The sequence below is a fragment of the Marmota marmota genome, unplaced genomic scaffold, assembly GCF_001458135.2.
Source record: "Marmota marmota marmota unplaced genomic scaffold, marMar, whole genome shotgun sequence".
Lineage (NCBI taxonomy): Eukaryota > Metazoa > Chordata > Mammalia > Rodentia > Sciuridae > Marmota > Marmota marmota.
In genome coordinates, this window is record NW_026000130.1 from 8,862,305 (window position 1) to 8,885,496 (window position 23,192).

The 23,192-nt window shown below is 43.3% G+C and overlaps 1 protein-coding gene and 1 long non-coding RNA gene across 4 annotated transcripts; one reads left to right on the forward strand and one right to left on the reverse strand.

Moving 5' to 3' along the window:
• The first annotated feature begins 4,172 nt into the window (after positions 1–4,172).
• LOC125611134 lies at positions 4,173–21,322 on the forward strand. The gene is made up of 3 exons (XR_007341275.1): positions 4,173–4,186; positions 7,940–7,945; positions 21,221–21,322. It is a non-coding gene; the product is annotated as an uncharacterized LOC125611134 (long non-coding RNA).
• Znf74 (zinc finger protein 74) lies at positions 5,216–13,665 on the reverse strand. 3 transcript variants are annotated; one of them, XM_048785119.1, is made up of 5 exons: positions 13,064–13,665; positions 12,539–12,624; positions 10,077–10,203; positions 9,460–9,558; positions 5,216–7,256 (listed from the first exon to the last, which is right to left on the reverse strand). In XM_048785119.1, exons 1-5 carry the CDS (start codon positions 13,113–13,115, stop codon positions 5,596–5,598), a joined length of 2,025 nt encoding a protein of 674 aa, XP_048641076.1. In that variant the 5' UTR covers positions 13,116–13,665; the 3' UTR covers positions 5,216–5,595. The 3 variants fall into 3 exon arrangements, with proteins under 3 accessions (XP_048641076.1, XP_048641077.1, XP_015355874.1); XM_048785120.1 differs by having other exon boundaries at positions 12,539–12,610; positions 13,064–13,663; XM_015500388.2 differs by having other exon boundaries at positions 9,460–9,555; positions 13,064–13,662.
• Positions 21,323–23,192: the final 1,870 nt, after the last annotated feature.

Genomic DNA, 23,192 nt, shown 5'->3' on the forward strand with positions numbered 1-23,192 from the left:
CCTTTTTAAAAAAAAAAAAAAAAAAAAAAACAGAAGGAGAAGGGGGAGGAGGAGGAGGAGGAGGAGGAGGAGACATTTTTATAATGGGAATATGGAGGAGAGAAAAAATAAGAACAAATTTTAAAAGAGGGAAAAATATTGATGAGAAATAAAGACTTGTTTCTACTGTGGTGGTCAAAACTTGGCAGGAATGGATTTTCATTCTTTATATTTATTTTTGGCTCTCTAATCCTTGGGTCAAGGGCTGGGGGTTGTTAAATCTGATGTCTTTTTGTTCCTACCTAGCTGTCACCTAGGTGTAGTAGTTCTCAATTTCCAGTCTTCCAGGACATGATGGGATACACTTAGGAGCGCCGGTGAGTTGTGTAATCTTGTAGTGGGGGTGATGCAGAGTTATAAATAAGAGGTTCCAGTATTTGGGGTTTAGTCTTGGGTGACTTTCGGAACTCTGATGGTGGGTATTTGTGATTTGACCCATTTCTCCTATTTCTGGGGAGCTGCCATCTCTGCTGGACATCTTGATCTCTGGGGCCTCCAGTAAAATCCACTTCTAAGGCATAGGGACTGAGTCTCCACAGGTTTTACCTTCTCTGCTATGAACGTGAATTATCACATTTATAATGCTGAAGCTCCTGGGTGGCTGTTGTAGGTGTCTTCTCAATAGCTCTTATGGGGCACCAGGAACAAAGGGATCCCTATGGTATTAGGGTCTCTGAGTCAAGTATAATTTTCATTGTGGTTATTTTAGTAACTCTGGTTCAGGTGCACTCTGCAGGTTGTAGAATGAGACTGCTGGCAGATTCCTTTATGTGATCCCAATTTGTCTCTGCTGGCTGCCACGTGGCATTTACTGATAGTTTCCAAGATGGGTCCGGTTGTTTTCTGGGCCAGGGATCTCAGTTCCCATGAAACTTTCCACCCCAGAGATCTGAGCAATTTTTGGTTGGTTTCATGAACTCCTCTTTCCCCACTGACTCCGTGTTCATTAAAATCAATCCACAAGTTCTCCCAAGCCCACCCCACCAACTTTTAAAACTCTCTGCCTATGCTCCCCCCTCCCTAGAATGGTCACAGCTGTGGCTGCTAGTCAGGCTGGTGCATCTCTAATGTATTATTTCTTATATTCTTTCTGCACTTCTGTGCTTTTATAGTTTCTTTTACAGCCCAGGATTAAGTTTCAGTGAATTCCCTTTATTACCCACTTTGCTGAGGAATATTATTCCTGCTTTGTAAGTCTGGTGTTGAGGAACTGCTGTGAAAGTGTGTGTTCTTTCTCTATTCTACCACCTTCTCTCCTCCAATGCCTATTTTAATATAACTTATAATGTTTTCTCAAAAGTAAGCAAAAACTGGGAGGTTATATAGGAAGGGTTCTTACACATGAGTGCCTGATAACTATCACAAAAGACTCTGCTAGAGTTAAAAGTTTGTTCTAAGTCAATTCAAGACCTATACATCTTCCTAACCTCTTACATAAGTAAACTCAATCTCTTTTTCACTGGTATGATTATTTATCCCCAATATTTATCCCTCTAAAAGATGTAAGGTGACATGGAAGCCCTAACCAACTTGTCTAAGAAATTCCTACATGACTCAGCTAAAGGGGATCCCTCTACCAAGCAAGTAACACTAATAAAAAAGATATAACTCAAGAGGATACCTAAGACATTATAGAAACTAAATATTATGTATATGTTTCTAATAATTCTGCTAATGTTTCCAAAGTCTTAAATGACCTTCACTTATAAATCAATAGCATGTTAGACCGCACCCAAAGGTCTAATGAGTCACTGTTTTCATGGACTGATTGCTTTTGTGCACATTGTTTACAGAAAATAATGCTTTGTACTCCTGTTTAATGTTGTCTTAACACAATCCCTGCCCTTTATATGCCTCATTCAGTCACCTGCCAACTACCACCATGACTTGACTGCCCCGATGTACAAGATGCTCCACTTCTACTGGGGCCCCTTAAAGAGGCTTCTGTGGAAAGATCTTGACTGTCATCACTTTTCAATTCCCCTTTTCAGCCTTAAGTAGCCTAAGCTGTCATTGCTCCTTTCCCCCAAGTGAAGTTAAGGACACTTCTTCAGAGCCCGGGGTGTGTGTGGGGGGTGCGGGGGGGGGCGGGGAGATAGGATAGGTAATGGGATCCCAATTAAAGTTGGTTTTCTTTTTTAATGTAAAGACCATTCCATGAAGTTAATCTTTAGAAATATTCCAAACATTCCAGTCAAAATTTTGTTCTGGAGCATTGGTAAAAACGGAAGTGAAAGTGAATCTGGATAAAGGCTACAAGTTCAAACTCAAGGGGTGAAGAGTACAGCTAATTGGAAGGTCATGGCCAAACCAATAGCATTCCAAATACCTGTTCAGCATGGATTTTCATCAATTGTGTAGGTACTTTTCCAAGAACTGATTAGCATATATTTTGACCATTAGCATTGGTACTTTCCTAAGCCCTGAGTAGCATAGATATTGGTCAGTGTCCCTACCCAGTAGCTATATAACCTCCTAGAATAGTACACTTAAGTGGCAACCTGTAATCAGTTACCTTGTGGGAGTTCTCTTTTCATCTTTTAACATGATCCTACTCCTTTCTCTCTTGCCTTCTGTTGCACATTGTCTCATTTTTCAAATTTCTGAGACAAAAACTCAGAAAGAAATTGGCAGAACACCAATGGCCAATCATTAAGAAATGCAAAATGCTACTTGTTAGTGGTGGAGAAAAATCCAGCTTGGCTGGTTGCAATCCTTGGAGCTGACACTGGCAGGTATCCCCTGCTGTTTAGCTGCTAACACAATGGGCTTTCTTGGCTGCAGAGGATGCAGCTTACGCAGACCTCACGTGTCAGCAGGAGCAGACAACTGAGTTTCATCTTAAACTTTGGTTTTACTGTTATAACCTGATAAGATAGTCCCTAGGTTTCCACTATGCATGCATATATGACCAACACTCCCTAGGGACCCCAGGAACCTAAGCTGGGGTGGGATTCTCTAGTTGGCAGCACTTTCCATGTGCTTTCTCATATTATTACTGAGGGAATTAAGCACATCTCCCTGTAACTCCACTGGGTGGAGATACCTGGAAATTTGTGCTTGATTTCCTCAGTACTTTGACTCATAGGCCTTTTTCCTATATTGATTTTTTTTCTTGTGTTGGAGAAGGAACCCAGGCAAGTGCTCTCCGCCACTGAGCTACATTCCCAGCCCACTGTTTTTGCAGTACTGGGGGTTGAACCCAGATATACTTCACCACTGAACTCTACCATTGAGTATCCCCAGCTCCAGGACTTATTTTTTTTTTTAATTTTTAGAAATTAATTAATTTATTTTGTATGGTTCTGGGGATTGAAGCCAGGGTCACTATACCACTGAGCTAGGGAAGGGCTTCTATTACCCAGGATTGTACAATAGCCACATGTGAGTCATCCATGGAGCCAATGGCCTCCTTGGGCCCTACAGAGGGGCTTCTCCTCTAACTCAAGCTAAATTTTGCAAGAAGAGATCCTGCAGGGCAGCTTCCACAGCCTGAATGCCTGCCCACCCAGCACTTCACCACAGTGAAGGCAAGCTTCTACCTACATCTATCCCCATGTACTATCTTCCTTGGACACACTGGGCATCTGCCTGGGTGCTCCTAATTTTCCACTGGGGACTAAATGCCTAGGCATGATGTTGACATGTCAGGAACTGGCTACAGTGATATGGGGCTGTGTAGAGAATGCTGTAGGGATGTTAGAATAAGTAGTCAGACATGAGCAGGGGGTTGGGGTGCTGCGTCCCTCCCCAACTCAGGCAATGGCAAAGCCCTACTGAGGTGGATAGCGCAAGGCCGTCCATCCTCCGGAGGAGCACAGTATGTTTCTGGGAATGGGCTGGTTTGGTTTTGTATTCCTTTAATAAGTATAGTTGCAACTTCTCATATGACCATTAAGTATGAAGGAAAAAACATGACCTTCCCAATTAATGCAACTACTTCTAAAGAGTAAATCTGTTTGCTCTAAATGCAATGATTCAGCTGTGGAACATAAATCGTTAATGTTTAATGAGAAACCCCCTGTAGGAAAAATAGTCAAGGAAGTTTTTGAGAAATTAAATTAAAATCTAGAGAAGAAAAATTAATATTAAGACGACAGATTAGTGCTTAGTACTGGGCAACTTGTTCTTGTTCCTGTGCACAGTGGTTTGTGCTCTTACTCTTGTTTGATTAAAATTAGTAGCCTCTCTTTTCAAGTTAACCACTTGCCAAAACCACAGCGCCAGTTCTAGTCAGTAAGTCAAGAAAGAATAGTCAAGGTATAGGTCAAAAGTCTGGGACATTTCTAACTATTATTAAAAGCTAACTAAGCAGAAACAGCTCAAAGCAAAACGTGAACTGAAAGTAAAAATGCTTGCTTATGCATAAGCCAAGATACATTCTTCTTATCTAATTGTAGCTATGTAATATTTTGTTTCTTTGAATAATCAAGATTCCTGTTTTGTAACGACAAACTACTGTGAGCCTGCCAAAATGAGAAGTATATATGATTAACTTCACAAGTAAAGATTGGGATTCAGCATCTTCACTTTTGTGTCTGTGTTGTTTCTCCACCCCCTTTCGCAACTCCTCACCATCGTTTAGTCTCCTGAGACCCCTGCTGGAGCTGGACTCCAACACTGGGGTAAGGAAAATAGGGCTTACTCATTTTGAGTGACAAAAAACTACTCCACCTAGGTGACAAAAACCCCTACTTATAAACCACCTCCTCAGATACTGTCTTCTTAAAACTAAAGAGAAATGGGTGTAACCAACCTAAGGGACATTCCAACTATGGAGCAGCAGAGTACCAAGGCGTTAAGCTATGGGATAGAGAAACCAGGATAACCAACCCAAGTATACAACACACGGGGGAGGTTTCCAGACCAAATATAAAATAATAACCAGGTGGAAAACCCCACACCATTCTTCTCTTGGGATAGCCCAGGAATGTAAGCATACTTTCATTTCCCTAAATAAACCCTTTATGCTTTTTCTATGTCTCCTGACTGAAATCTTTCTTTTGAAAAGAACTGAGAAATACATCACCTACTAAATGGACACTGAGCTGTCCCTAACAGATAACTCCACAGTACAGCTACTCCCATAAGTCCAGAAAATTTGCCTTTTTCCAAATCCCTACCATCCAAGGTTATTTTCCCTTCCTAAAACACAATAATGTTCACATGGAAGTAATAGTGTTTGTAATTCTTCTGTTTTATTATGATTAATATGAACACAACAGGTTACAGAGGAAATTCCTGATGGAAATTATGTCAGGAGCCAATCCAAGGACTCCAAGTTGACATGTCTTCTTATTGGCAGGAAAGATCTCCCTTGTGAATGACCTCCAGACCCATCAAGGAAAACAGGATGATGGCACATCCTCGAATGGCCTCATGTTTCTTCTTGGAAAGTGTATCCCTTCCTGGCTTATGAATCTGCTCGGGGGTGATGGGTAAGGTTTTTATATCTGGAGGAACAAACAATCTGGCTCTAGGAGCCCTGAAGAAGTGACAGTACCTTCCTTGTTAGGTAACTCAAGAAGTAGCTTCTGTGACCAAGAGCACCTCACCTTAATCACCATGTTTGCTCCCTAGGGGAAAATTCCTGCCGGGTGGAGGCTGCACCACACATAACAGTTTTGCCACATCCAGTGCATTTATTTGGTCCACATCACCCACCCCAGTGTCCTCTGCACCCAGAAGACTGCCGGGCACATAGTAGGTGCTCAGCAAATGTCTGTTGAACTGAATGGCAAAGGGCTTCTCATCACCATGCAGTCTCTGGTGTTCTAGGAGGTGTGAGCTCCAGTTAAACATTTCACCACATTCATTACATTTAAAGGATTTCTCTCCAGAATGAACTTTCTGATGTTTAATAAGACAATGGTTCTGGCTGAATGCTTTGCCACACTCATGACATTTATAGGGCTTCTCTCCAGTGTGGATCCTCTGGTGCACGATGAGGGATGAGTGGCAGCTGAAGGCTTTCCAGCACTTGCTGCAATCAAAGGGCTTCTCTCCAGTGTGTATCCTCTGGTGTACAATGAGGTAAGAGTGGGAACTGAAGGCTTTCCCACACTCATTGCATTTGAAGGGCTTCTCCCCACTGTGGATCCTCTGGTGCACAATAAGGTATGAGTGGCAGCTGAAGCCTTTCCCACAATCAGTGCACTTGAATGGCTTCTCTCCTGTGTGGATTCTTTGATGGAGAGTGAGGCGTGAACGGTTATTGAAGGCCTTCTCACATTCATTGCATTTGAATGGCTTATCCCCGTTGTGGATTTTCTCATGCACAGTGAGGGACGAGTGGCAAGTGAAGGCCTTGCCGCACACATTACATTTGTAGGGCTTCTCGCCAGTGTGGATGCGGTGGTGCCGGGTCAGGTGTGTCCGCTGGTTGAAGGCCTTGCCACACTCACCACACTTGTAAGGCTTCTCCCCAGTGTGCACTCTCAGGTGCATGTTAAGCAGTGAGCTGCAGCTGAAGGCCTTCTCACAGGTGCTGCACTTATAAGGCCTCTCTCCTGTGTGGATGCGGTGGTGTACATTGAGAGACGAGTGGCAGCTGAAGGCTTTCCCACACTCACTGCAGAAGAAGGGTTTCTCACCTGTGTGGATCCGTTGGTGCTCGATGAGGTTGGTGCTCCATGTGAAGGCCTTGCCGCACTCATTGCATTTGTAAGCCTTCTCACGGCTGTGCCAACGCTGGTGTAGTGTGAGAGATGCACTCTGTGGGAAGGTTTTCCCACACTCGTTGCACATGAAAAGACCAGCCCGAGCTCCCTGTGGTCTGTTTGCTGGTGGGTTTTTCCCACACTCACTTGACCTGAAAGACTTTTTCCCTGTGCATGTCCTCCGATGGTCTTTAGCTATACCTTCAGCAAAATGAATGTCCTTGGTGCACCTGGCAGGAGAGTGTTCTTCTGTAGGGGCATTTTGCTGGGTGAAGCGGGTGCACCCAAGGGGAAAACCCTCCTTGGATTCATTATGCCCCCAGTAGCTCTCCTCCGTGGAGATGTCCCCATGGCTGGCAGGCACTCCCTTCCACAGGGCAGCCTCATTTCTACAAAGAGTATCTTCCTGGGCTACCCAGGCCCATGCCCCACTTGGGCTGGTGCTGTGAAGGCTGGTCCTCTTCAACTGCTCCACGATGGGCTTCAGGGATGGGTTTTTTTGGAAAAAGTTCTGCTGTTGAGAAGATTCCTCCTTCATCTCTGGCATAGGCTCCCACTCTGTCAGAGATTGAAAATGGAATTTTCTGTGAGTACACTGAAGAGCTGACATGGAGATGCAGAAAAGCCCAGGAAAGGAAGTAGAAACCGAAAGAATCAAAGAGCTTGAGGGCCTGAAATCAGAGGGACAAAAGAGAGCCTCCAGAATGAACTACTTGAACAAGACACAAAGAAAGGGAAGAGGAGGAGGAAATGGGAAGAAGCTGCTAGAGAGCATGAAGAACCGGCCAAGTGAGAAGCCAAGGGAATCCCCAAAAGGGTAGCTTCAAATGAGTACCAGGGGGCTGAGAAAGAGGCAAAGCTCAGGGAGTCTAAGAATCAGGATATGATTCAATCATTGAAAAGTCCACTAATTGACTATTATGTGTCAGGTCAGGAGGTGGGTGTACTTAGGAGTCTGAAAATAATTAAAATTTCCCTGATGCCAAAAGGGAAAAAGGATTCCCTCTTCCTCACCTCTCTTTAGCATTTCCTTTAGAAACTTGGGAATGTAAATACTTTGTCTAGCTCTAAGATGCATGTACATCTTTTTAGAAGTACACTAAGTCTCTTGCCAGCTCCATATCCTGGAACACATCTTTCTTGGAGTCACTGTGAAATCTGAACATGGAGGAAGAGGGTGGCATCCTGTCTCCCTGTCTCTGTGGGAGGTAATTTCCTGCTTGTCAACAAGATATAAAAAGTCAACAGTTTTCCTAAGACAAAGACAACTGATATGTGTGAGAGGCCCTGCACTGGATTAAACATTCATTCAATAATGAAGTTTTTTTCCCCTTCTATATCTATAGAGAAGTGTTCTGGACTGGCACAAGATTTTATTTCTATTTTCTCCAATAGCTTCAAGTAGAACAGTGTATCACAGTGGGTACAGCTGCACTGTAGTGCAGCGTGGGGCCCCCAAACTGTTCAGAGGAGCTGGGCAGGCAGAATTGGCTCAGTAAGGATGGACAGTAGGCAGCCAGGTAAAGGAAAAGAAGAAGAACCTATCATCAACGTAACAGTGCATCTAAGAGGGAAAAGAGAATGAAACAGGAGGAGGGAAGGCCAAGAGGTGGCTCTGGCAATAAGGACAGGTGCTGGATGATGAGATACCTGACACATAGGGTTCTGGGCAAGGAAGACTTTCTACACAGAGGACAATATGATATACCCAGTGCATCTCCTTATTTTTGGTTCTGGGGATTGAACCCAGGAATGCTTTACCACTGAGATACATTCAAGCCATTTTTATTTTTTATTTTGAGACAGGGTCCGTTATGGTTTGGAAATGAGGTGTCCCACAAAAGCTCACATGTGAGACAATGCAAGAAGGTTCAGAGGAGAAATGATTGGGTTGTAAGATATTAATCCAATCAGTGATTTAATCCCCTGATAGGGATTAACTGAGTGGTAACTGAAGTGATAGATGTGGCTGGAGGAGGGGAGAATTGGGGGATGGCTCTGGATATATATTTGTATCTGGCGTGTGAAGTCTCTCTCTGCTTCCTGATCACCATGTAAGCTGCTTCGCTCTGCCATGATGTTCTGCCTCACCTTAAGCCCAGAGGATTGGAGTTGGCTGTTCATGGACTTAGACTTCTGAAACCATGAACCCCCAAATACACCTTTTTCTCCTCTACAGTTGTGCTGGTTGGGTCTTTTAGTTGCAGCAGTGATAAAGCTGACTAAAACAGAGTCTCACTAAATTACTGGGGGCATCACTAATTTGCTGAGGCTGGCCTCAAACTTGGATCCTCCTGCCTCAGCCTCTTGAGTCACTGGGACTACAGGTGTATGCCACCATGCCTAGCATAAAGATGCATTATAATGATGGACCTGGTGCTGTGTAAAGAGGTTGGAGCAGAAGTTGGTCAGCAGGAAATCATGTGATTAACAGAAGGAATAATGGCAATTTCAGACTAGCATTGTGGCTCTGAGGATGAACAGGAAGCAGAAATATATTTTAGAAGCTAAAATTAAGGTTCTCTTTGCTATTGATTGGAAGTAGAGGAGGGGACATGGAGGAAAGGGCGAAACCTCGGCAGACACCCATGCCTAGGTGACCAATGGAAGCCTTTACAAAGACAGAGCTAAAAGGAGTTTCCTGGCACACAGTCAGTTCCAATGCTTGTGGAAGAAAAAAATGGAGGGAGAAAGGTGGTGGGAGGCTCTAGAAAAGGTATGGGGAAGGACCAGCTCTCTTCTACCTTTGTTATCTGCTCACCTGAACAAGTCCTTCCAGTGACTTTGCTGTGCACTTGCCATGGCTCCTCACCTCGTTCCAGATGGGAAATGACATCTGGCTTGCAAACTGGAGGCCCTGCTTATAGAGAAGAAATTGTCAGGGCTAGATGTACTATGGCTCTCAAACTGAGCCAACCTCATAAAACGATTCATGAATCAGGACAAGGTACTGCAAAGGGTGTACCATCTCCAAGAAACATTAAGTTCTCTAGGCCCCAAAGTGGTGAGGGGCCTCAGGGGACCCAAGTGGCAGTGCATGACTCTGAAGACTCCACATTACATCCTCCGTTCTCACCTGAGGAATGCTCCAGGGCTGATGGGTTAAAAGTCCTATCCTTTCTCCCCTAAGCAGTTCTCCATCTCCTCCAGGCTCCTTGCCCCAGGGCCAGTCCCAATTCTAAGCAAGGATGCCATTGGCTACCATACCACACTCTGGGGACTTCTGGAGTGGCTTAACCTGTGACCAGGTGTCCTGAGGCAGAGGCCAGTTTTCCAAGTCATGCTATGTCCAGTACCAGCACTGGTGCTGAAGAGATTCTTGGTAACATCTACCACATGGAAGAAGACCAAGAGCATATGCCAAGGGAGCCATCTTACCAAGGGCAAGAAGGTTCTGGTAGTTCTCCAGCATCACATCCCTGTATAGGGCCCTCTGAGGGGAGTCCAACTGACCCCATTCTTCCTGAGTAAAGTCCACAGCCACGTCCTTGAAAGTCACTGATTCCTGAAATGACATACTTTCTCACTCATCCAGGAAGAAAGATTCTGTGTTCATGATTCCAAGAAAACCACAGATTGACTAAGGACCTCATAATTACAGTGTTAACCTCAGCTGACCTTCTGCTAATCATGGAAAGTTATGTTACAGATACTGACCATGGATGGGCTAAAACCCTGGGGTATGTGGGGAGCTCAGAATTGGCATGCACCTCCTACTCTGCATTCTGAACTAGGATAGTTAGGTTGAATAGACACCGTGGTGCTCTTATAACACAACATACCCTGAAATCTGCACATGGCTGCTCTAATATGTCCTGAATGAGAGCTATGCTTTCCATGATTAAGAATCTCAAACTTTGGCCTTGAATTTGTAATCCTCCTCCTTCAATCTCCTGAGAAGCTGGTATTACAGGCATGTGCTACATATCTGGATAGCAGTGGTTTTATTGTGTGTGTGCTTACAGTGCTAGGTATTATGCATGTGCTTTGATCCTTGAAAGGATCAAACTGATGCCTGGTGTTTTCACCGCCTCCCATGATGAATCACAGAAATATTTAAGAAATCTAAGAAAACCAATATTATAATAATACTAAAATAGTATTGGTTTACCTCCAAAGAAGGGGAAAAATAGAGAAGCAAAACAGATACAATATATAAAAAGTAAATAGTATAATGGCAGATAGAAATCCAACCATACTAATTACTATATTAAATGTAAATGGTCTAAAAATTACTTACAGTAACTAAGAGGTGGAGATTGTCAAATTGGATAAAAAACATGTCACCTGGCTTAGAGAGGTAATTCAGTGGTAAAGCATTTGCCTAGCATGTTCAATCCCTGGACTGAGGGAAGGGGAAGAGTAAGACCCAACTATATGCCAGCTAGAGAAACCCATTTTAAATACAAAGACAAAAATAGGTTGAAAATGAAAGGGTAGATAAAAACCTGCAAATGCTAATTCAAAGAAAACTAAGGCAGTTATATTACATTAAAGTAGATTTCAGAGCAAAGATCATTTCTAAGATACAGTCCATTTTTCAAACTTTTATCAATTTTTTAAAAAAAAATCTATGCCCAATCAAGGATCATGCACTGCACTTGACTGTCATGTCTCTTGAGTATCTCATAGAACTAACAGCATTCTAACACTTCCCAGACTCTAGACTTGTCTCACAATATTTATTTATTTTGCAGTACTGGGGATTGAACCTAGGGGCCCTCTACCATTGGGTACATCTCAGTCCTTTTATTTTTTTTATCATTTATTTATTTTTTAGTTGTAGTTGGGCACAATATCTTTATTTTATTTATTTATTTTTATGTGGTGCTGAGGATCGAACCCAGGGCCTCACATGTGCTAGGCAAGTGCTCTACCACTAAGCCACAACCCCAGCCCCTCAGTCCTTTTTTGAGACAGGGTCTTCCTAAGTTGCCAAGGTTGGCCTCAAACTTGCAATCCTCTTGCTTTAGTCTCCTAAGTTGTTGGGGTTATAGGCATGTGCTACCATGCCTGGCCCAGCTTGTTTTACAGCTTTCTGTAAAATCAGTGTTCTATCTTTTTATCATCAGATCTTACCTCTTTTAAAGTGGAAGATTAACAGAATCACAAAATTCTAAAAAGATATCAAAGGACCATCAATCCTGCAGACTTTTCACTGTCCCATGCACCCCTGTAAATTCCATCACAGGGATAGGAGTGGTTTTGGTGGCAGAACAAAATGAGGTGAAAAGTCCAAAAGCTGTAAAAGGAAGGATCTGGGCCCTACTTGGCTACAGAAGTAGCCTCAAGATCAATTCATAATTGAGCCCATGGATTCTCTAAACCTCCAGATTTTTCTCTGAAAGCCTCATGCCAGGGGCCTGGTGCACAGAAAATCACACAGGGATGAGCCTGCTATCACCACTCTTACCCCAGTGCTTCCACCTGTCCATGTCTCATTCCTTCACAGCAAACTCCCCCAACCATTCCCCAGTCTTGCAAAAAGCCCTAACTCATATGTGAAGAGATCAAAGTGATTTCATGTGGGCTGTCATCTACTTGTTCAGGGCTTCATTAAAACCACTACTCAGAGCTCCCAGCACAGTTCCTGGGCATTCCCACTCACTGGACTGAATTAAGCTGGAAGGAACATTTATGAGACTTCATCATGTGTACACCTGGGGAGTCATCTGGAGTTTCTTCAAATGGACCTGTTCTCACTACCTAGAGCTTCCTGAAGACTGGACAGTAGGTCCCTTGTGGGGAGTAGGGGAGGTCCATGGCTGACTGAAGATGCAGGGAAAGAAAAATAATGTGCCAACCCTTTTCATATATAAGAAAGAAAAGACACTACTCACCTCAGATCTGGCTGCTAGGAGACTCCAATCTGATTTATCCTCTGGATTTTCTTTGGGGGAAAGAGCAGGGTCCTGAGTGGAAAGAGCTGGGGTTGAAGAAATGAGTCAAATGAGTCAAAATGAGTCAAATGAGTCAAAATGGTGGCTGTTCTGTTCAGCCACCATCCTCATGGCTGAGCTAAAGTTCACACAGCCCTGGCACAGGCAGGAATCAGAGAGAAGGCAGGAACCACCTAGCTTGGTCCTGTGGGGAGCAAGCCCCAATATCTGGCACAATTTAATTAATACAGCTTCTGGGTTAATTCTTCCTCTCAGCATCCCAGATACTTTAATTAAGGAGGAAAATATTGGCATTCTTTTCCTTCCATCAGCATGCTGGAGAGTGGGAACAAATGGTAGCCCAGGATGAAGAAGCAGGGGGACTGATTTGCTGGGACTTGTCAGAAAATAGCCTGATCTCTCTGAGTGTCAGTTTCCTCAAGTGAAAAATCCATAAACCCACGGACTAAAAGAGCAAAGCTGTACCTGTCTCCTCTGGTTTCAGGGCCAGAGTCTCCATAGCGGCCCTCCGCAGCATTCCCCGGGGGAGTGGGCAGTTCTGTAGCCTCCCGGATCCCAGGTTAGGTCCAGAGTGGAGGGTCCCAGGGACAGCGGCCCTGCAGGGAAGCCTCGCTGGGGCGCAGACGTGCTCACAGCGGCAACATTCCGCGCCCGGGCTGAACTCGGGCTCAGACAAGCTCAGCAAACACACTGCACTCCACGCTGGGCTCGCGCTCCAGCACACCAGCCCACAGACACACCCACATCTAAGCTGGGCTCACACTCAGGCTCCATCACACGCACGCCCTGTCACCCCGTCACACACTCCTCCAGGAGAATTCGCGTTCGGGACTCGCTCGGGGACCAGACCCAGGCCTCGGGCTCGGCCGCCAAGAGCCAGGGTCACGGAACACGGTCGACAGATGGACCTGGAGACGGACGGAGAGACCGATGAACTGTCGCATGGACGGGCGAAAGAGCAGACCGGCCTCCTACAAAAGGACAGAGACAGCCACAAAGAGCAGACCAGCGACCACCGAGGGAAATTGCGCCTGCGCAGAACGGATGCGAACTACATCTCCCAAGAGCCTTTGTGGCGCAAGGCGGTGACTCCATTTCCCAGAGGGCTCCGGGTATCCGAACTGCCTAGGAGACCCAGCCCCGACCGGTGTTGTAGCACAGCTTTATGGGAAATGAATTTATGGGGCTACCCCGAGCGTTCCGTACTTGTAGAGCGCTGGCAGTGGAAGGCGCTGTACAGCTCTAAGGGGGGCGGTAGAGCGCGGATGCGTAAATATCTAATTGCAGGAGTAGATAGTGGTTGGTGCCCGAGAAGACGGGAATTGTGATTTCTTCCACGTCTCCAGGTGGAGGAGGTTGGACTACTGCCCACATCCATCTGTAAGAAAGGCCCAGGTCTCTGACCCTACGGATACTGAAGGTGGTGGGTCATCTCTCGAGGGATTTCCCAGGGCCCTGTCCCCGGTGTTCCTCCTGCAGCCAGACCCCTGAGGCCTGCCCTCAGACTTGGGAGAATCTCAGACCTGTTATTAGGCCAGATGGCACTAAGCACAGTCTACCCTCTGGTGCAGTTGAAGGAGAATCTGGGTGGGGACCCAAGGATAAGGTTAATAATAGTAACAGCCATAAGCAAGACGTGTTTCTGAAGCAGACCTCCCCCCACTCCCACCCCCGCCTTTGAAATTAAATTCAAAGCTCCAAATTGTTTTAACTTCCAAATGGAGGCTGAGAGGCTGCCCCCTGGACAGGATGGGCACTGGGAAGCTTGAGATTGGGACATGTTTCTGATTAACACAGCCAAGCTAAATCTACATATGTATATTTCCTGCCTTTTGTCCCACTGTGCCTCTCTTACACAAAAGCTTTTTGTCTCCTAAGTTTCTAAAGAAAGAGATCTGAGGAAAAATGTCTCCTTTCTCTTCTTCAGAGCCAGCTTTGAATTAAACTTACTTTTCTTCCTCAGCCTGACTTCTGAGTTGTTGGGGTTTTTGTTATTGTTTGATTTTTGTTTTTGGTAACAGGGATTGAACCCAGGGGCACTTAATTGCTGAGCCACATCCCCAGCCCTTTTTAATTTTTTAAAGACAAAGTCTCACTAAGTTGCTTGGGGCCTGGCTAATTTGCTGAGGCTGGCTTTGAACTTGCAATCCTCTTGCCTCAGCCTCTGGAGTTGCTGGGATTAGAGGCATGCACCATGGACCCTGGTTCTCTCCTGAGGTTTTTTTTTTGTTTGTTTTTTTGTTTTTTTGCTGTTGTTGTTCTTTTATTATTATTATTATTAGTTCTTGATAGACATTTAGTTTCTTGTTTTCTTGATTTATTTTTATGTGGTGCTGATGATCGAACCCAATGCCTCACACATACTAGGCAAGTGGTCTACCACTGAGCCACAATCCCAGCCCTCTCTCCTGAGTTTTAATGGTGCTCCATAATCAGAAGAGTCTTTCCTTCCTGGTTACACTTCCAAGAACTGAATTCTGGCAGAATGCTCAATACGTTTGTTAGCTGTTATTACCCACTTTAAGAGAGAAAAAACTGTTGAAGAGTAGGTGGAGTAACTTGTCCTGAGCCACACAGCCAGGGAGAAGCTGAATAACTCCAGATTATTACCAGATTTCTAGTGAGAATTGGTCTGGGTTGGGATTGGGGATGTACAGACTCAAATCCCTTCAGACTCCCACCTTGACCCCAGCTTAAGCACTCTGTCCAGTGCCCATTTTGGCATAACTGTACCCAGACCTCTCCTGTTGAGTGCATAACAGTGTCCAATAACACTGTGTTCAACCCCAGAACAGGAGAGTAAAATTGTGCATTTGTTCACCACAAGTCTGATTGTGACTCTGTGTTGGCTGGTACTGTGGGGTTTTTGATATATGTGAACCTACATATGTATGGGACTAAGTCTCACAAGTCTGATTTGTGTGTGTTGGCATATGGCTGTTGGCCACATAATGTGAAATTGTATGTTTGTGTCTCTGGATCTTACAGGTCAATGTGTTTATATATTTATGTATAACCATTAAGTTCATTTATGACTCTATGTCGCTTTTACCTCACATTTTTTTTTATCTGTCTCACCATCTAAGTGTGCTTCTGAGAAATAGTACACACATGTGCTTATGCATAGGTGAGTCTGTGAGGCTGCCTGTGGCTTGTTTCACAATTCTGGGATGTGTGTGGCACCCTCTGCACATGGAAGGGTAATGTGTGCACCTGTGTGCTTGCTTATGAGTCTAATGTGATTCTTCTATATATATTGGCATATAGCTGTTGATTTAATGGTTTAGCCAGAGTCTTCTCACATATGTGTTTCCCGAGACTAGCACAGCCAATCTAGTAGGTTCCAGCTAGAGGCAAAAGAGGATAAGAAAAATGAAGACCCAAGGATGCAGATTTTGAAGATAACAGCTGAGGTCAGATGGAGAGCTGCTCTCTGATGGAGAAGCAGGTCTAAAGAATTACACGAGCAATCTTTATATATGTCTCATTATCAGATTAAAGACTATGTAAACATTATTCTTTGTATTCATGAAAGTTACAGAGTTAGCAACATTATGCAGCTTATTCCACAGTTGTATTCTACAGTTGCAATGTGCAGTGTTAGGATATTTGTGTAGCTCTCAAGAAAGTCCATTGATTAAAGTTACTGTTAGGTTGGAAATTTCAGGAGTAATGGAACTGGTGAAACATTGTGGTTGTCTAGCAAGAAAGTTCCTCTATTCCCAGGAACTGTGTGCCTGAGATTAAGGTTGAGGCTGATAAGACTTTAGCACAGAGCGTCCTCATAGAGGGCATTATCACATCATGTGCCTTTGCACAGAAACTTTCCCAGGTACTGAACATGCCACAGCCACGAAGTAATCAGAGACCCCAATTTCAGACACTGCTCTCCCGTTTTCTATCACTGCTTTCCACATGTGTTCATGTGTATGGTAAGTGTCTCACCATGGTCACACAGATCTGAATGAAGGTATAGGTGTATATTTCTGCAAATGCCTCTCCGTATGTTCATCTATATGTGATTGTGAATGGTTCATAGTATCTTTTTTTTAAAAGAGAGAGTGAGAGAGATAGAGCGATAGAGAGAGAATTTTTAATATTTATTTTTTGGCGGATACAACATTTTTATTTGTATGTGGTGCTGAGGATCGAACCTGGGCCGCACGCATGCCAGGCGAGCACGCTACCGCTTGAGCCACATCCCCAGCCCCAGTTCATAGTATCTTCTATGACTGATTACCTGCATTTGTTCTTTGTGACAACGTTTATGTCCAATATAGGTGAGGATGTACAGTGCTGGGCAAGGCACTTAAATCAAGATTTGATATTTAAGTTCAGCCTAAAATTCTCAGAAAGATAAAGAGAGATCCCAAGTCACATTCTGACTCAAGAGTTCCCCATCCATGTAAAAGTTAGAGGCCTGACTAGCAGAGCTATGTGAAGCTCCACAGAAATATGGGCCTTATGCCATTCTAAACTTAAAACATTTTTCTAGATTTAAGATTTTATTTTATTTACTTATGTACTTATTTTATTTTATTTTTTGGTACTAGGGATTGAACCCACAAGTGCTCTACCACTGAACTACAGCCTGGTTCCTTTCTACTTTTTATTTTGAGACAGGGTCTCACTAAGTCTGGCCTCAAACTTGTGCTGGCATTACAGGCATATGCCTGATCTGTAAATGGAAGATTTTAAAGACCAAAATACATTAATGATTTTAGCCCATGGCCAGCACAAACTTTATATGTGGGATATCCTAAGGGAGTTAAATTAAAGAGACAGACTCTAATTACCTTTAAACCAGTTCCAGGACGGTTTCCGGCTTCTCATACCTCCAGCCTCTAGCTACCCATTAAAGTAGCGAGGTTTACTGGAGAGGCTAGTGAGAGAGAGAGAACATGCCAGGGAGTGGACTTTTATTGGGGAACAAAAAATTCTGGGGAAAATCCCATTCAAAGAAGATTAAGGAGGCAGTGTCCCAAGGTCAGGTAAGACGATTGGGTCTTCAGGAACTGTGGTCAGGCACGCCTCCATATGGACAAGCCCTCAACCTAAGAAGGGTGGGGGAAGTTCTTAACACAAAGAGCGCCTTTCGCCCAGCCTGGGAGGTAACTCAATCACGTGCAAGGATGGCCTCCCACAAATGATGTCTTGTCTTATTACATTAAATATATGGATTCTCAACCTATAAAAATCTTCTCAATACTTCTTTCAATATTGCAAATTAACTTGTGTCAGCAAGTAAATTAATTTTTGCCAGTAAAATTCCAGGCTTGAGCTGGGCATGGTTTGAGGGCAATCTTAGCAATTTATGTAGACCATCTGAAACTTAGAGAGACCCTGTCTCAAAACAATAAAAAGGACTGGGTGTAGCTCAGTAATAAAGCCCCCCACTTGGGTTCAATCCCCAGTGAAAAAGAAGGAGGAAGGGGTTGGAAAGGAAGAAGGGGAGGGGGCAGAGGATGAGAAAGAATTATTACAAATTTGCACAGGGAATATATCTCAAGCAAAAAGCAATAATCTGAATAGGTTGAAGATGCAGAGATCAGTTTAGAGCTTCCAGAGTCATTCTAAATTGAGAGGGAAAATCCAGAAGCTACTAAAATCCTGTGTGGCTCCTAATTGTATAAGACTCCAAGGAACCCAAGGGAAAGCATTGATTGGATCTTGAAAAAAGAAGAGTAAAGATTTAAATAGAACTTGACATTCACATCTCACCAATGGACTTGTTAAATACACTTTCCATTGGAACCACCAATGTTCATTCCTAAGGGGTAAAGATTATAGCCCAAGACAGAGGGCCATACCTCAGGACTAAAGGAAAAACTAAAATAGACTTATTTTTAAAAGCCTGTAATGACGATTCCACAGGATTAAGGTGAGCAATTTAACCATCTACGTGAATATCATTCAAGACTCTTTAGAGGAAGATAACAGAGTTCAGAATCTTTTCAAAGCATCATTTACAGTGACCAATAGAACATGCAAAAGGCAGAGAAATATGACTCATACAAGATTAAAAAACTGAGAAAATTCACAGATTACTCAAATGATAAAATTAACGAAGTGTTTGACACTACTATTATGAATAAGAAAAGATAAACAGGAGAGTGCAAGGGGAGTCTCAGAAGAGAAATTGATACATATAAAGAACCAACTTGAAAAAAAATTGTTGATGTAAATGGGTCAGTAGAAGTGAGAATAAAAATGAAAGAAATTTAAAAATTGCTGCTGGGAGCCATTAGCCAAGTAGGTATGACAATTTCCTTGCCAGCGTACCCCATGTTGCTTAGTGGAAGGACTCGTGGAAATAGGACATTTTGCAGTGACATTGCATGTAGGTGACCTTGCTCAAGGACCAGGGCGGATTAGGGTGTTCCCGGTTTAGGATAATCGGGTTTAGGGTGTTCCCGGTTTAGGTTCCAGGTTTAAGGTTTAAGATTATTCCTGCTGGGAATAGGGCGTATCCTGCTGCCTGAGTTCCCCTTGAGTTCTCACGGGATTCAGACAGTATTTTTTGGGAGACAGAAGCCCAGTGGGGGTGGATTTGGGCAGAGAACGTGGATTTCCCCAGAACGTGATTGTAGATGGCCGGTGTGAGTTCGGGAATAAAGAGTTGCTGTTTGAATCTACAAGCTGTGTGGTGGCTCATGATTTTGTGCCCAGCCAGACTGTGGCAAATTGCAGATTTTTGGGATAATATCACATAGTTTAACACAGCAGGTAAGAGCAGGGTTGGTTTCTTTCAAGGGTGATGAGGAAGAATCTGTTCCATGACCCTCTCATAGATGTGGTGATTAGGCAATCTTTCCTGGCTCTTGGCTTTAGAAGCATCATTATCAATCTCTGCCTACATTTTCATACCACTTTCTAAATTTTTCTCCAAATTTTTCCTTTTTATAAGGATATCAGTCATATTGAATTAGAGTCTACCCTAATAACATTATTTTGACCTACTAAGACCTCTAGCGTCTTTTGTAAAGATTCTATCACCAAGTAAGATCACACTCTAACAGGCTAATGTTAGGAATTCAACATATTATATTTGAGGGGGAGCCTACAACCCGTAACATGGAGATATATATATATATTATTTTTTTTCACCTTTACACAAAATCCTTAGTGAGAAATGCTATTTTTCAAGTTTTCAAAATCTCTTTAATGTAATAGAGGATAGTTGGATTCTCATATTGGTTTTACCATTCACTCTGTACTAATATCATATATTATGTAGATATTAGAAAACTCCATCAGACACTTACAAGAGTATTCTAATAAAAAAAAAATCCTATAGATATTCTAAAGGTGTCTTAAAAAATCCTGAAGTTCCCCCCAAAATATTTTGAGCATCACTGGTCTACCATATATGTCATCGAAGTTCTAGAAACAGAAAAGAATGGAACAGGAGGATCATTTGAAGAGAGATTGGCCACATGTTGTTTTCAAAATTGAAGAAACACATCAACTCTGAGATCCAAGAAACTCAGTGAACTCCAGAAAGGATAAAAAAAAGAGGGTCATACTTATTTGAAAACAAAATATAAAAAACATCAACAACAAAAACACATTTCATTCATGGTAACAATAGAAAAAATCTTGGCTAACCTCTCATCAGAAACAATGGCAACAAGAAGATAACAGAATATAATCTAAAAATGTGAAAAAAATGTCAACTGAGAATTTTATGTCTAATGAAATTATTTATACATAAAAGGCAAGCACACACACATTTTCAAAAGATAAAAAACAATTTATTTGAAGGAGTACAGGGAGTTCTTTAGGCTAAAGTAAATGATCTCAATTAACAGCATAGATGATGATTGATGAGTAAATTTGTGTGCACATAAAATATTACTTTTATAAACTTCTTTTAAAGATTTATAAGCTGCNTATATATATATATATATATATATATATATAATCTTTTTTTCTGTACTGGGCACTGAACCCAGAGTTTTGTACATGCTTAGCAAGTGTTGTATCACTAAGCCACACCCCTAGCCCCTAGGGCAAAAATATAAAGTAGAGTTCATAATAGGTGGAATTAAAATAAATGGAATTATACTGTAATGTAACTTCTCTTTATGTAAAATAATGTATTACTAATTTAAGTTTTACTGTGATAAATTAAAAATGCATATTATAGTGCAATCAAATCAAAATCCCAATGGCATTCCTTATAGAAATAGAAAAAGCAATCATGAAATTCATCTGGAAAAATAAGAGACTCAGAATAGTCAAAGCAATCTTTAGCAAGAAGAGTGAAGCAGGTAGTATGGCTATTCCAGACCTAAAACTATACCACAGAGCAATAGTAACAAAAACAGCATGGTATTGGCAGTTATTCCCATCTACCCGGTGGTTCCCAACCCTCACACTCTTATTCTCATATTCCCCCTTTGACCACTCACTTTACTGTCCTGGATCTTAAAGCTGCCTTCTTTACAGTGCCTCTGCATCCTGACTCTTATTACCTCTTTGCCTTCACATAGGAAGACCCTACCTCCTTTAGGTCTCAACAGCTGACATGGACAGTCCTACCCCAAGGCTTCAGGGGCAGTCCCTACCTCTTTGGTCAGGCCTTGACACAGGATTTAACTTCTCATGACTTGGGGATAGCACTCTCTTACAGTTGGATAGAAGCCTTCCCTACCTCCAGGGAAACTGCTGACACTGTCGCCTCCATCTTCATTGAGTAGATCATTCCCAGGTTCGGACTTCATGCCTTTATCCAGTCAGACAATGGTCCAGCCTTCATTTCTCAGGTTGTTCAACTAGTCTCCAAAGGCCTCAACATCACTTGTAGGCTCCACATCCCCCACTGACCCCAATCCTCGGGTAAGGTTGACAGGACTTTGGCATTCTCAAGGACCATCTCACCAAACTTGCTATTGAACGCAGACTGTCCTGGCCCAATCTTTTACCATTGGCCCTCACCTGAATTCAGGCAACCCCTAGAGCCCCCTCAGGCCTTAGCCCCCTTTGAGCTACTCCATGGGCGCCCTTTCTTAATCAACCAAAGCTTTCCAATCAATCCTCCTCCCCCCCTTGTGTCCTACCTGCCCTATCTCACACTTCTATACAAACTCCTAAGGGAACATGCAGACCGGTGTCTTCCTATGCCATCTGTTATCTCTGTCCCCAAACAACCAGGAACTGAATTGGACTCTCTTCAACCGAGTGACACAGTCTTACTTTGAGTGCTGCATCCTCAGTCGTTGGAACCTCGCTGGACAGGGACCCCAGATAGTCATACTTCCACCATGCTGGGGCCCACCAAACTCAAAGTTTCTCACCAACCCTCTCCTGTTACTAATCATTAATCTCTCTCAAGCTTCTATCCCAACCCACAGATGGCACGTCTAATCCAAGCGACATGGCAACAGGATGGCACCACCCGCTCTCAGTTTATGGGTCAAGGCGATTGCCCTTTCACTGGCTTTATTGGACTGTCACCCTTAATGTTTCTGAATTCAACCGGGCCACCTCGTCCCATTTATGTTCAGCAATGCTATGCTTCATAGCAGACCAAACTGAGGAATCTTGTAAGCACTGGCCTGACACCTATGGTGGGTGCCCTTATAATTCATGCAAAAAATGCTTTCTAGATAAGCCTTACTATGAGAATCGAGCATACACCAAATTAACTATTTGGGACCCATGGAACCCGAAATGGGCTTCTAGTGTTGATGGTAAATTTTATTCATGGGGTTTTGCCAAACACCCCTCAGCCTCTATCAGAATATGGAGAACTTATATACAAGTGTTCCCTCAAATTCACATAACCATCCAGGAGCAAGAGAAGGAACTCCAACACCAGCTGGATACAGTTGCCCATCCTAAAGCTGACCCTTTCTCATGGATGGCCCTAATACATCAGGGCCTTCAGCTTCTCAATTTGTCCAAAGTGAATAACATTTCAGACTATTTCCTCTGCGCAGGTTTGGATCATATTCCATTAACTGCGATTCCCATTGATTTTCCACTCAATACCTCAACTAGACCCCAAGGACCTCCCTCTCCAGCCTTTGAGGAAGTACCTCTTTTTCGTAACTCATCAGGGAATTTCTCTTGCTGCTACACTTCCTCAGGTTCAGCACCCTGTGACCAGATTGTTCAAATTTCTTCCTTAACCTTTGCTCCACCTGGGTTCTTTTTCTGATGCAATGGTACCCTAACAAAAAATCTAAGTCTCAACATGCTGTTTGCCTTTTGTGTTCCTTCCACCTTGGTCCCCCAATTAACTTGTACAGTGAGGCTGAATGAACATGGCTTGTTACTACCTCCCTTTCCAGGACAAGAAGGGCCAACTTTCTACCAGTAGTAGTTGGACTCTTCCTGGCCTCCTCCCTTGCTGCCTCTGGACTCATGGCAGGAGGGCTTGGTTATGCAGTAACCGCTACTCAGAAGCTTGAACAACAACTTCGGGAAGCAATAGAGGCATCAGCCGCTTCTCTCGCTTCCTACAAAGACAAATAACATCTCTTGCCCAAGTATCATTGCAGAACCATTGAGCTCTAGATCTTCTGATGACAGACAAAGGAGGAACCTGTCTGTTCCTGAAAGAAGAATGCTGCTACTATATCAATGA

Coding starts and splice junctions, on each gene's coding strand:
- Znf74 (XM_048785119.1), bottom strand. CDS start 13,115: ATGCTGCGGAGGGCCGCTATGGAGACTCTGGCCCTGAAACCAGAGGAG. Junction 9,559..10,076: donor CCAGAACCTTCTTGCCCTTG/GTAAGATGGCTC, acceptor CTTCTCTATAAG/CAGGGCCTCCAGTTTGCAAG. Junction 7,257..9,459: donor CACTGGAAGGACTTGTTCAG/GTGAGCAGATAA, acceptor AATCTCTGACAG/AGTGGGAGCCTATGCCAGAG.